Source organism: Harpia harpyja, chromosome 6 (genome assembly GCF_026419915.1).
Source record: "Harpia harpyja isolate bHarHar1 chromosome 6, bHarHar1 primary haplotype, whole genome shotgun sequence".
Lineage (NCBI taxonomy): Eukaryota > Metazoa > Chordata > Aves > Accipitriformes > Accipitridae > Harpia > Harpia harpyja.
In genome coordinates, this window is record NC_068945.1 from 10,441,149 (window position 1) to 10,453,783 (window position 12,635).

General features: G+C 46.4%; 1 protein-coding gene across 1 annotated transcript; it reads right to left on the reverse strand.

Annotated features, from left to right (window-relative positions):
• Nucleotides 1-4,899: 4,899 nt before the first annotated feature.
• KCNJ8 (potassium inwardly rectifying channel subfamily J member 8) lies at nucleotides 4,900-12,626 on the reverse strand. Its single transcript, XM_052788795.1, has 3 exons — nucleotides 12,211-12,626; nucleotides 11,497-11,943; nucleotides 4,900-7,786 (listed from the first exon to the last, which is right to left on the reverse strand). Exons 2-3 carry the CDS (start codon nucleotides 11,859-11,861, stop codon nucleotides 6,886-6,888), a joined length of 1,266 nt encoding a protein of 421 aa, XP_052644755.1. The 5' UTR covers nucleotides 11,862-11,943; nucleotides 12,211-12,626; the 3' UTR covers nucleotides 4,900-6,885.
• Nucleotides 12,627-12,635: the final 9 nt, after the last annotated feature.

Sequence of the window (12,635 nt, forward strand, 5' to 3'; positions counted from 1 at the left end):
ATCTGTTTATAACACAATCTAAAACACTAGCTAAGGCTGAGCATAGAACATCTTTTATTATTTGATATATTTTGGAAATGCTGCGAGATGCAAATCTGACCACCCAAGGGGCTAACAATTGTCACTTGCTCTCACTCAAACTCAGCAGAGTTTCATTTACTGGGCGTTGCAACCCTTCAGTTTTGCTTTATGTCCTGGCCTTGACTGAATCTGAAAACTGTGACAGTCAGCAGAAGCAACCCCTTTTTGATAGACCAACCCGGATCACCCAGCATCAAAGATCTAACATCAAAACATACACCCTGAAGGATAATGAGGCTGGGCCATGGAAGGATGCAATTAATTTTCGTGGCTATTGTGGTTACAAAAATAGCGCTTGAGGAGAGCAGTGATGTTCCCTGGGTGAGGAAGACAGTGAGCCCCAAACCGCGACAGCCCTTTGCAGTCACTCCAGTGCCATTCCTCAATTTAATGATCTTTGCAGTAGACCTCAGACCATAAAACCAAGAAACATAATTTCACTTTGGCCCACACAGAAGCTGGCTTTCTCATCCTTGCTACGAAGCCAAAATTTAACAACAGTAGGATGTAAAGTAAACTCCTGTAATGATAAGATACCCTAATTTTTACAAATTATCCCCAGGGACATTTGTCAGTACTGTCTGAAGGATCTGTAATTAGCACTGAAATGCATTTGTCAAAATAAATCAACATTTTTTTTTTTCCCATGTTTGTTTGTTTCCTCAGTGGGAGGTTAATTTAAGACTTTTGAATCAGAGGAAGCCTTTCTCTTGACCAAAACTCATTAACCCTCCCTATTCATAAATTTGGAGTGCAGAAGGGACCATTAGATCATCCCGTCTGACCTCCTGAGCAACACAGGCCATGACATCATAGCTACTCCTGCACTGAGCCCAGAAAAGTACATTGAGACTAACACACATCCTCCAGAAAACTACAGCATGTTTGTGGGTAGAAGTAATGTCTTCAGTTGGATCAGCACTTTTTTAGAGTAGAAGAAAAAAAAGAAAAATTGTTAAACCTTTGTTAAAGGAGAAGAGAGAATACATCACTTTTTGTTTGCCTCTGAATTTTTAACAACCTAAATGTTAAAATTTTTGGTAGCAATAACTAAAGTATGGACAATGTTTTCCTTGAATGCATGCTTTTTGTCTTTCTTATGTTGTACTATGTCTTGATGGTCCTAGCATATTCTCTTCAATGTTAACCGATAACTCATCGGTGGTCTGAAAGGAGAGTCCTCAGCCAGAAACCTACTGAATACTTAGTATTTTTAAATATTTCTTTTAATCTAAGCCCCTTGGTAATGTGTCCTGACTGTGAGTGCCTCAGTCTCAGTGGCTGTTTCTCTTGGACAGCACTGATCTTGTCTCTGCGGGCTAAATCTCTCTACACCGTCCAATAAGGGAATGTGGGAACATATTTTATCTTTACTGTCCAGTTATCACATGAGAAATCTTTTTTTTTTTCAAGTTCAAAGAATTCTTAAGGGGAAGTAGGAAACATAATTCAGAGAGATAGTGCCGAGAAGCATTATTAATATGCTAGGGGTATTAGAAATTCTTGCCTATCAGCTTAGATTAGTCTGGATGTGGTGTAAACACACATATATGGAAAATATATTATAACATAAGCATTTGGGGGAGCAAAAGTTAACTCTCACCTGGCTATGCAAGTAACCCAGGCAAGAAATTGGGTTTAGAGAAGTGGGAATTTACTCTGTCATTTCGTATTTCACTGCCATCCATCACACACAGCAAGAGTGTCCCCCATCAGCTTGACATGAAGAACGATACCTTCCTGTGAAGGACACCGTCCAAAGCACCTGGGGAGCCACACCGCTTCCCAGTCTGCTCCTGGAGACAAGTCACCAACCCAGGGCACTGACACCAGGGTCCTTGCTGCCTCCAGCCCCAACCCCGCATCCACGAGCCCCAGCATCACTCGCCATAGAGTCTGGTGACCACAGCTCCTGGAATCAGCCACCACCCAGCTCACCGCGAATCCCCAGCATCATGTTCGGTCACTGCAAGCATCAGGAGACTAGGCTGACGTTGTAGGATGCCGTGCTGGGGCTACAAAACCCTGTTGCTAATAGTAGCACAGCACAAAATCAGAGTCTAGCAGGACATGATTTATTGCTTGATGGTGCCTTCCAAACCCCCACCAGTGTTTTGAAAATGTCAGGCTCCGCAGAGAATATAATTTGTCAAAAGTAATGAAAGCTTTGTTCCTTTCATCATATAATATCTAATGTTTTTTTCTCCAGTCAAAGTTCCTTTCTGGTCTTGGACTGACTATTTTTTCAGCTTGCAGCAACAAGCATTTGCTAATAATAATCACTGGAGAGCTTGGAAACTGGTTTCACAAAATGTCCTCAATTTTAGTTTGTAAGGGAAGAAAAGATATGCAGAATTAACCATGTTTTTTCAGTCGGCAAGAATGGTGTGTGTGTACTGCTTTCCAGATGGAAAAGCAAAAGCATGATTCCTTGCCTGAACTTTATGCAATATAGATAAAGGCGCGTGCTTTTGTGAAATACATTCAAGACGGCTGTAAGGTAAGTTGAGTCCTGTGCCTCTGAAATGACCTGGTGGACTACAGTAAGACATGGTGTTAGGGTAAAGGCCTATTGCATACATGAAGTGTTAAATAAATCTGAACATACTTCTGGCTCTCTTGCTGTACGATGTCTTGAGTATCCCAGAATGCCTGGGTTAACCCTTCTGTGGATGGAACCAAGCAGTTGTATTCTCAAGGGCAAACTGCTGTGGTGCAACACATGCCCATGAAGCAATACTCAGGAGGGGGGTCGTTTTACAAGGCCACAGTGATGCCAAGTGTTATGGAGAGGTTTAAAGTGTGGCTTGCAGCAGGCTTTAGGGGGGCTTGGTACGCAGAGCAGGATGCGGCTGGGTGCACTGGAGGGTGCCCGAGAGGGGTGCTTGGAGCGGGCAGGAGTGTCATGGCCCTGATGGGAGACCAGTGGCCACCCGAGCAGCTGTGGGAGCCAGACAGGGTGCCCCGGGGCACCCGAAATATACCCACTTTTTTCTCATTGAGTCACGATCCCACTTCCATTAGCTTTTAGTGCTTAGGTGCCTATCCTGCTTGTGTCTTCAGCAGCCCTGCTTCAGCCCAGGCTTGAAGGGCAACGCCGCTGCCTTGCCTGCGGCGCAGACCACCCTGGCAGCCCAGCTCAGCCAGGTCACCCCCCTCCAGCAGGCAGCCCCAAACCCCACCTCGAGCCCTGTCTGACTCAGCAGCGCTCTCCTCCGTGCCACGGGCATGGGGGGCTCCTCCCTGGAGCCAGGCTTCTGGGGCTCTGGGCAGCACTCGATGACCGTACGTTGGACAACCTGGCCAGGCTTGGCTGCAGCTGGGGGGCTCCAGTGGCCGGCTTCACTGCAGGGTTTGATGGCATCGCTCCGGGCGGGGAGGAGAGGAAGAGCCCTTGTGTCGGTGGTCTGCCGGCCCTCCCGCAGAGACCTGATCTACCTGCCCTGCTCAGGGTGCGCCTGTGCCAGGGTCCTGCCTCTGTCCCTGGCTCGCACCTGATGTTTCAAAAGAGAGCGCAAGAAATCCACAGGTGACAGCTGCAGAATAACCTGCCAACAGGGAAGCTTTCCTCCAAATCCTATTACTCAGAGGTTGGCTTCAGCCCCGGAGCTTTATATCCCCTGTAAGCACTGTCTGTGTTTGTTTGCTCCCTACATCCCCACCACGGTAACTCTGAATCTTCTGGGTGTCCAAAGAGAGGACAAAGGGTCTCACTGCTATTTTTCTGTTTAAAATAGGGAAGTTCTTTAAGTTAAGGCTAGAAAGAAAAAATAAAGTGCAGTCCCAGATAAAATGCCTGTCCTGGAAGGACTTTATAATCACTTTTCTACTCTTAGGAAATAGTTTTGCTCCCCAGCAACATCTGCCTGGTAGGCTGTTCAAAGAGCCAAAGTATATTAATGGCATGGAATAAGTGATGTTGAATAACACAGTTCCAGTTACACCATGTCACAGGGGGATGGGAATGGTAGGGACACAAATAAGTGTGAGGGGACAGCAGTCAGCCAATGCTTATACATTATTGCTTCTAATTTTCTAAATCATTATCAACGAGGGAGATGATAGATGGTTAAATGCCAGCATGAACTATCAGCAGTATCTGGTAGAAATCTCAACTGTTGTTCTTAACTTGGCAGTGTACTTTAAACACAGAAAACTTCAAATTTAATATAAAGCCTCCTTCATCTGATAAAGTTGCCAGGGAGAATAAATAATTAAACATATTGAACTGGCCAGGTCTGAAACCTGTCCTTCAGTGAGGAATGCAGCTCCCAGCCCCAAAGCCTCCCCACTGCTCTCCACAACCGGCCGGGCGGCTTACCCCAACTGCTTCTGCCTCCGGCCTCTTCCAGGACTGCAAAACTTGCTCAGGAAAGGGGCTTTGCACTAAGGGGTTTTCTGCAAGGAGCAGGAGCACAGCATATGTGAACATGGCATTCATGACACAAGGGTCTGCCTTGTGTATCTGTTCAGCATCCTTGCATATGACTGAGGTGTCTTAGTGTTATCTCAAAATACCAATATCCCTATAATAGCCTCACAGGAAAGAGAGTACAGTAGGTGTGAAGCAGAGAGAGAGATGAAGGCAAAATAAAAATTGTAAGGAAGAATGTACTTAAGGAGAAAATGAGAAAATGGTTGTGGGTAAAAAAAAATCTCAGCTGAAATACTGAAAGAGTATTGAGATGATATAAAATTATTACTCAAAGGACTGTGGAAAAGGCTGGGATACAAGAAGGACTAAGAGTATAGAAGAATGAATGCAGAATACAAAGGAAAAAAGGGAAAGAAATAGGGAAAAATCAGAGATGGAAGAAATCATTATTGTCACTTTTTTATTTTGTAGAAAATTTGCTTTTGTACAGCATCTGACTTAACCATATATCAAACAGACAGCCTCAAAGAAATTCACAGCCCTGGAAATGGAGGCCAGAGACAAATTGTATATGCTTTGCTCTGACTCTTCTTGGAAGCTACAGATGTTCATTGTTTGGACACACAATGGACAGATTAATATCTCCACATGTTCACCATCCATCCTTCCAGAACATTAACGGACAGGCCAAGGAATGAATGCTTTTAGCAGAAACTGCAGTTTCCACTACTGCTTCGGATGAAGTATTTTGTCAGTGTTCATGTTCGGGAAAGCACCTGCTCCAAATGTAGAGACCCTACACTACAGAGCAATGCCCCTCCGTGCCACCACCGAACACTGCACGAAGCCTGCAAACCGTCCATATGAGTGGTGATGAACTGACTTCCAAAGAGAATGAGAATCCAGCATTGCTTTTGACTATTTTACCTGATAGGAATAAGCAAATATTTAAAATTACGAAAGTATTCAAGTGATTGAGTGGCTCAAAGAGTCAGTACCAGGATAGCACTTCTCTTGAGCCACAGACATGATAAGACAATTTTTGTAAGAAATTTGAACAGGAATTTGTCCGTAGTTATACTTCTTATTCACAGAGGAAAAAAGCATGCATCAATTTAGCATTACCAAATGTGATACAATTAGTTGTCATACATTTATTTATTCTTGCTGAAAAAATTGTGATGACATTTTTGGGAAGGCTCTAAATAACAAATTCCCGTTTTAATTTGAAGAGAAAAGCTGCTTACCACCAGTTCTCAATGCCATACCATATAAAAACACAGGTGAGACACTGCTGAAAAATAGCAATTCAGCAGCAGCACCCAAGTCCCCCTGAAAATTATTCAGATAGTTTTGAAAATACTATCTTTAATATTATTGGCATGGTTCCCTCTCATTCCCACTCATGAATTCCCACTGGCAAAAAGTAACCTTCTGCTGAAGCAATCTTAATCCTACGAAAAATACCGTAAGTGAAGGAAGTACACTTGTTGCCTTCAGTGTACAAATCTATAAGAGAAAACAAAACAGGATTTGGTCTTCCACCAATATGAAGAGGATGATAAAGAGGTGTGTGTTTTTTTCAACTTGACTAATTTCAGTGAAATGGATGCTAGGTGGCAGCCAGGAGGACTTGAGTTTCTCAGCTTGGGCTACAGCTACATTACAGATGCAGGCTGTCCTGCAGTGGAGTATCTCACCCTGAGAAGAAGAGCAGTGCTCTACAAGAGGCCGTGCCGTTTCGCTGGTTTTTCTGCCGGTGCTGCCCGGAGCAGCACCAGTTTTCCTGTGGGATTGTCGGGTCACTTCAGCTGACCCAAATTTGCTCTCCAAATGCCTTTGCCATAAACCAATGGAAAGAAAAGACTTTGAAAACTGAAGGTAAAATACTGGCTCTTCTCCAGTGAAATCATTGAGGAATTTAGCTACTCCTTTCAAGAGTACAAGGAATTCACCCCCAAAAGATCGATATCCAAATATCCGCCACAAAATCTATGGGAGCTGTTGTATGCAGCAGTTTTGAAAAAGCACTCACTTCTGCCTGCAGGCGGGTAACCCACTTACTTACATAGGAAAAACCCACATTTTGTGGCAGCCAGCAGAAGAAGATAAGAAAGAGAACCTTGATGGGAAAAATACGATTAAAAAAATTAGCATGCCATTAAAACAAGTATAAATACACTTTATATTACATGAGTGAACTGTGTTTTCTTTAGTGTACGTGCCATTTTTTATTAATTCATACACTAAGTGCTAAAGTGTTTCCTAATGCCATTAGGTGGTGCTTTCAGTAAGTAATAGAATAAATAGTTCTTGCACAGTTCTTTTCTGCATCATGTTCTCATTTTCTTAAGTAAAAGAAAATTTGAACAAAACACCACGGGTGCCTCCTCCTTCTGAAGCCCACCGACCTTGCACAAAGCTGTGTATCACGTTTCTGAGGCACTCTGGCTCCCCTCGGGCGTGATAAACTGCACTTTGGGCACGATGAGGGAGGGATTGGTTCTCCGCATGGAGTTGCTCCTCCGAATGGAGTTGTTTCTCCTCATGGAGTTGCGTTTCCGCAGGGAGTTTTGGTGGGACAGCTCGCTCTTCTGCAGGGTCTGGATGAGAATGGATGGCTTCTCGTCGAGCTCTCGAGCACTGCAACGTGGTGCCGCCACTTTGACGGTGTTGCCAAACTTGGAGTAGTCGACTGCGTACACGCCTTCCTCTTCGGTGACGATGGGCACAAAGCGGTGACCCCACAGGATCTCCTCTGCTATGTAGGAGGTTCTCGCCTGTGTCGTGATGCCAGTTGTTTCTACGACTCCTTCAAGTATCACGATGAGCTCCAGGTCCTGGAGCGCCAGGTCAGCAGCAGAGATATCGTAAAGAGGACTCCGCTTGTCTATGACGTGACAAATGATTAAGGGAGCCACGAGGAAAATATTGTTGCTTTCAATGGGGTTATCCACAGGGATATCTACTTGGTGAATGGGTATAACTTCTCCTTCAGGGGTCGTAGTCTTCCTCACAACCTGAATTCTCACCGAGGCACTAATGATCATGCTCTTCCTCAGGTCTCCCACTCGAAACATGAAGCAAAGTTTGCCATTTCGAACTGCAATGACCGCCTGCCGGCTGAAAATTAAGGTCTCAGCCCGCCTGTGAGCTTGTGCGGTTTTCATGAATATGCAGCCCAGCATGACAGCATTGATGATCAGTCCCACAATGTTCTGCAGAATCAAGACCGTGATGGCCAAAGGACATTCCTCTGTCATCATCCTGCCCCCAAAACCAATGGTCACCTGAACTTCAATGGAGAAGAGGAAAGCGGAGGTGAAAGACCTGGAGAAGAAGATATAGCACAAAGTTAACTCTAAGGACATTGAACACAAACTGAGAAGCTATTAACATATACTTTCTAGAAACAAACTTAAGGACCTATTTGTAAAGTCCTGGTACACTTAAGCCTTCTATTAACACCAGCAAAAGCATTGCATGCTTGGTGACTGTTCTGTATGATTGGTGCAGTATTTGATGGTGACAGGGAAGACCTCAGAGCCTGAGCTCCTAAAAGACCATCTGTAACACTAGGTGACCCTGAGAAGCTCACTAGATCCTCTGTTTGGGAACACATGCTGCCCACTGTGTTAGTCGCCAGTGCTGTAACACCTGGGCTTTTCACCTTCTCAATCGCATGAAGCCCTTGGTGGAGAGCGGTGGTTTGGCGACAGCGAGCAACCAGCTGGCACACCGAGATTCTTCCACCAGCCTGTGCAGGGAAAGGAAACGGGGAAAACTGCAGCACATCACTCATACTACCTGAGTCGTGGCCCCCTTTAGCAGGATTTCCTGGAGGGAAAGGGGACACTCCCAGATCGGTGACACTTCCCAAACCCTTGCTCGCCTTGCGACTGAGCCCGCACGATCAGGCTGCAGAGAGGCCAGTGGCCTCCACGGTCCCCTCTGCACGTCCTGGCAGGAGGACAACGCTGTGACCCAGGGTTTGGGTTTAGGTCACTGCCGTGGCGAGACTAGCTGGAAAATTTCAACACAGAAGTGCACTGTAGAAGTGCGGGTTAAGTTAAATGTCCCTAATATGCCATAGTGCTGAACATCAGACGACGCTGTCCACAAACATTCCAAAATACGTTATTTATAGTAGTCCACAATGTCATATCCCCTGTATATACCAGGGTCTTTAATTTCCTTTTATAACCAGACACATCCTTCCCCAAAGTCTTTTATGTCTAAAATCAGTACCTTGGGGTTTATCTGGTAGACTTGCAGCACATGGAGTCTCATATGAACTAATATCATAGTCACCCTTTCAACACAGTGCAATCCACCAACATTTGGAGCATTGCCCTGCTCGACATGGCTTTACCTATGGAAAATATGTCCTGCCCACGAGGATGATTCTAAACCGTTCATTGGGTTTGGTTTGCTTTTCAATTAATCTGCTTTTAAATAAATTTTTCTTTTTTTTCCTAGCCATACTTTCAGTGAACCTGGGGTCATGAGGAGACATTCAAATAACATAGGCAATATCTGGGGTAATTTTCTGTAGAATGAGAAAGGTCATCTTTCAGAAAACCAGCCAGTCTCTGCAGAGATATCTTTTGAAAGAACTTTGTCTTTTTTTGCCTTTTCTATTTCTTTAATCTTTGGCAGTTTCCCTTGTATCGAGGGGTTTATTTTTGCATTTCACTCTGAAGAAATCAGGGACAAAGGAGTTAATAAATAGAATCCATGGAATGTTTTCTTATGCTAATGAGTATTTAGTTACACCCAGAATGAAGCTTCTGGTTTAAACTTAATTCAGCTTAATTCAATTTAAAGCTCTGTGGAGTAAATATACTGATTTCCCTTAACAGTACTCCTTCTTAAAAAAAATAAGAAAAGAGAATCCACCTTTTTACAGTGGAAGTAACTGAAGCAGCAAGTCTGTATAGCATTTTGACCATGTGAAGAGGGGGCCAGAAACTCCAAATCACACTATTCCCAGGTCCTTCCCCTTAGAGCTGTGTTACAGTTTTCCTCTCTGGATAATGTTTGCTTTCTGTGGCAAAGAGCTGTGAGACTTAGAACTTTCTGCAGTACTTTGAAAAATTGAAGTGCCGTGCAAGTTAAAATTTCCAAAACCAGGTTTCCCAGAAATCTGTAATGGCACCTACCCAAATAGAAAGCTCTCCTGAAATATCTGTGGGCCTAAATCTCAGCAAAGTAGGTTAAAAAATATTTGCCGTTATTTTGGCATACATAGCATTGCGATATTAAATATATTTTACAGCCAACAACTCACCATTCTTAAAAATGTCAGCAATCATATCGCTATTTCACGACTTTGTCCAAAGTGGTAGCCAGATTTAACAAGACTAAGTATTTCACTATGAAGGGAAAAGATTTTCCATGGCTTGGACATGGACGCTCGAGCATCGAGCATCGTGTTCTTTGTCACGGGCTAAACCAGAAAGTTACACCAATTCGTTTGCTCTGCTTTTTCACACCCTTGCAGGCTGTCCTCGCAGCAGAGGTTAGCAGCCATCCTGGGGGAGCCACCGGCGTGGGGCTGCCGCAGCCGGGGCTATGGGGAGGGAGCGAGGGATAGCCGCGGCCGTGGGTCCGCCTCGTCCCAGTAGCACGAAGCCCTCGGCAGCTGGCTCAGGGTCTGCGGGGTGGCCCAGGAGCCCCATGGGGAGCCCCGTGGGGTGGGCCAACGAAGCGGAGAGATATCCCGCCCGGCTGACCCCCAGCGGGGTGTAGCTGCTTGCTAATTCAGGTTGGACAAATGCCACAAATCCCAGAAACGCCGGGGGTGACGCCCCAGCGGGTGCAAGCTGGGTCATGACGTCTCATTTCAGAGGCGACTGCTTGTGGCCAGTTATTGGAAAAGAAATAAGACAGCACACCACCACCACCCCGCCCCAACTCCCCAACCTAGTGAAGGTTAGCCTGGAAAAAATCCCCATTTCCTTTAGCTTGGAAAATCCCCATTTAGCAAAAAGTGTCAAAGCAAAGGGAGAATGAAACCTCCGCTCCCTCGTGAGCCAGATACAAGGTCCCTTCAAACTTGGTGAGGTGCCTCAAAACTACGTGCAGGAGAAAGGAGAAAAGGCAAGCGGATACTCTGATGTCTCAGTGGAGCCTGCAGGCCCCCCCAGTCCCTCACAGCACTGCAATGTGTAAAGGCAGCTGAGCTGGGGCAGTCTGGTGGTACCGAATCAGGATTTTTTCTGCTTAAAAACCTAGTGCTATAAAAAGAGATTTTACTGATGACGAAGCGGTCTTACTGCTTACCCTACCTCCAATTAACAAACACGCTTCTATTCCGTGTATGTATGTGTCAGTTTATCAGTGCCTTGAAAATTGTCGTGGCTTTGGGGATGGAGACTAAAATACTTTAACAGGTGACATTTGATCTAGTAGCCCCTTAAGCTTTCACTGTCTGACACACCATGCACACTGTGGAAACTGTTCTTCTGTCAAACTGCTGGCCTATGGCTTCATCGAGGTATTTTGAAGCCCCCATATTTAGCTGTCTTATGCGAGTCATCTGGAAAGACATCTTGTCTTGCCCTAAGTGGCTTTCCTCTTGCTAGTCCTGCCTGACACCCATGGCTGGTACGCTGCCTCTCAGGCACCGCTCGTGAGGTGGCCACCTTTCCCTGGCGTGGCGAGTGGCTTGCACCATGCTGGGGATGATCCCGCTGCCGTAGACAACGTTACAATACATATAACACATACCCACTCTTGCAGCAGGCTCTTATCTCGACAGGCAAGGTATGTTACCCACAGAATGTGGAGACACATGAAAAGCAGCAGGTCTCCCTCTCTTTCAGATCCTGTAAGGAATCAAAGAAATCTACAGTACAGTATTTTCCAAGCCCAGAAGGCTTGCTGAATTTACGTAATCTAGAGGAAAACACTGCACTTTTCAACTGTCTCAACCAAACGCAACGGTTCATGTAAAACAAAAGCTGCATTTTAGGCATCGGCAGGACAGCAGGCAGCTCTGATCCCCCCCTTTCTTCATCCCACCGACCGTACTTTACCTGACACACGTCACGCATGGTGTCCACTTCGTGCTGTTTGTAGTGCTCTCTGTGCTAGGGTCCATGTCGCCGTGGGCAAAAGCCACCAGCCACCACATCATGGCAAAGAGCAGCCAGCTGCACAGGAAGGACATAGTAAAGATGACCAGCGTGTGACGCCACTTCAGGTCCACCAAGGTGGTGAAAATGTCTTGCAGGAATCGCCCCTGCTCGCGGATGTTCTTGTGTGCCAGGTTGCATGCCCCGTTCTTGGCGATGAAGCGGGCTTTGCGTGGCCGGTCTCGGATGCGCGGCTTGCGCAGGTTCTCGGCAGCGATCCGTGCCAACACGTACTCTTCAGGAATGATACTCTTCCGAGCCAACATCTTCCTGCCACCATAGTCCACTCGGCGAGATGCGAAATGGGGGGTGGTCCCTCTAGTGCGTCTCTGCAGGGCTCACCCTACCCTGCAAAAAAAGAGAACCTCGTCAGATCTGTCACCTATGCACTACAGCAAGAAGCCCCGACTAGGTAGCCCCCACCAACAACCATTACATTAATTTCACCGCGTGACTACTTATTCTACGGTGCCCTCCCTCTTTCAGACCGTCCTTTTTTTCTGAGCAATTGGTATCGGCTCGTAACAGAAAGGAAAGATGCTGTTTTGACACTCCTCGCAGGAAGGGAGGCTGCAGAACAGTCTTGCAAACTTGGTGTAAAGTAACGTGACGTACGACAGGTCGGTTCCTCAGGCTGTTTCTCCAGGAGACAGCAGTGCCCAGGTGGGTACCGCGACACGGAGCACTAAGTTATTCGCATCCTTCGGGACCTGAAGAACCAGACCGTCTGGTTTGAGCCAAGGCTAGTGTGCGGAGGGACCGCGGAGACTCATTTCCCAGGGCTGCAGCCCCGCAGTGCAGCCAGGACCCTGCCGAAAGCCCCTGCCCAGCCCCGCGAAAGCATCACAAGAAGGAGCGGCGCTGGAGGTGCGGGAGGCAGGCAGCGGCGCTCCCCGGAGCCGGCGGTCGCGTTTCCCCTTCGCAGCTCCCCTTCCTTTCCGCGATCAGGCGGAGGAAACCCTCCCTTTATTCCCAAACTTTGTCCCCAAACGGGTGACAGCACAAACCTACGGCTCCCCGCCGGCTGGCCCGTCCCACCG

Coding starts and splice junctions, on each gene's coding strand:
- KCNJ8 (XM_052788795.1), bottom strand. CDS start 11,861: ATGTTGGCTCGGAAGAGTATCATTCCTGAAGAGTACGTGTTGGCACGG. Junction 7,787..11,496: donor CCATGCGTGACGTGTGTCAG/GTAAAGTACGGT, acceptor CTTCTTCTCCAG/GTCTTTCACCTCCGCTTTCC.